General features: G+C 57.2%; 1 protein-coding gene across 1 annotated transcript; it reads right to left on the bottom strand.

Annotated features, from left to right (window-relative positions):
- Positions 1–203: 203 nt before the first annotated feature.
- LOC130609422 (ETS domain-containing transcription factor ERF-like) lies at positions 204–460 on the bottom strand (the record flags this gene model as incomplete). Its single annotated transcript, XM_057428371.1, has 1 exon — positions 204–460. A coding segment is annotated over one exon (257 nt), but the record flags the coding sequence as incomplete, so codon positions are not given.
- Between the last annotated feature and the right edge of the window lie 475 nt (positions 461–935).

Genomic DNA, 935 nt, shown 5'->3' with positions numbered 1-935 from the left:
GTTCTCATCCCATCCTCATCCCACCTTCATCCCCCCCTCATCCCCCCCCTCATCCCCCCCTCATCCCGTTCTCATCCCCCCCTCATCCCGGCCTCATCCCGTTCTCATCCCGTTCTCATCCCCCCCTCATCCCGCCCTCATCCCGTTCTCATCCCCCCCTCATCCCGGCCTCATCCCGTTCTCATCCCGTTCTCATCCCGCCCTCATCCCGGCATTCCCGGTGACCTGAGCGCCCGGCTGAGCTTGTCGTAGTTCATGTGGGGCTTGCACTTGCGCACCCCCCAGAGCCGGGCCACCTCATCGGGGTCCTTGATAACGAACTCGCCGTAATCCCCCTGCCAGGCGATGAGCTCCCGGTACCGCTCCTGCCGGAGCAGCTCCAGGATGAAGTGCCACAGCTGGATCTGCCGGGAGCCGGGGCTCGACTCCGCCTTGTACGCCCAGTCCGGGAAGGCAAAGCCTAAATGGGGATGGAGAGGGGTCTATAGGGGTCTATAGGGGTCTATAGGGGTGTATTGGGGTGTATGGAGGTGTATAGGGGTGTATTGGGATGTATTGGGGTGTATTGGGGTGTATGGAGGTGTATAGGGATGTAGGGATGTATAGGGGTCCATAGGGATGTATCGGGATGCAGAGCGATACTGGGGTGTATAGGGATGTATAGGGGTGTATTGAGGTGTATGGAGGTGTATAGGGATGTATTGAGGTGTATAGGGATGTATAGGGGTCCATAGGGATGTATCGGGGTGTATAGGGATGCAGAGCGATGCAGGGGTGTATAGGGGTGTATTGGGATGTATAGGGATGTATAGGGATACAGGGGTCCATAGGGATGTGTAGGGGTCTATAGGGATGCAGAGCGATGCAGGGGTGTATAGGGGTGTATAGGGGTGTATTGGTGTGTATGGAGGAGTATAGGGATGTATTGGGGTGTA

The sequence above is a fragment of the Pezoporus wallicus genome, unplaced genomic scaffold (genome assembly GCF_028554395.1).
Source record: "Pezoporus wallicus isolate ANWC-B61680 ecotype Strahan unplaced genomic scaffold, APGP_CSIRO_Pwel_v1 contig_10574, whole genome shotgun sequence".
NCBI classification, from domain to species: Eukaryota; Metazoa; Chordata; class Aves; order Psittaciformes; family Psittacidae; genus Pezoporus; species Pezoporus wallicus.
The sequence above is the reverse complement of the archived record's forward strand: the minus strand, read 5'-3'. Positions and strand labels throughout refer to the sequence as shown.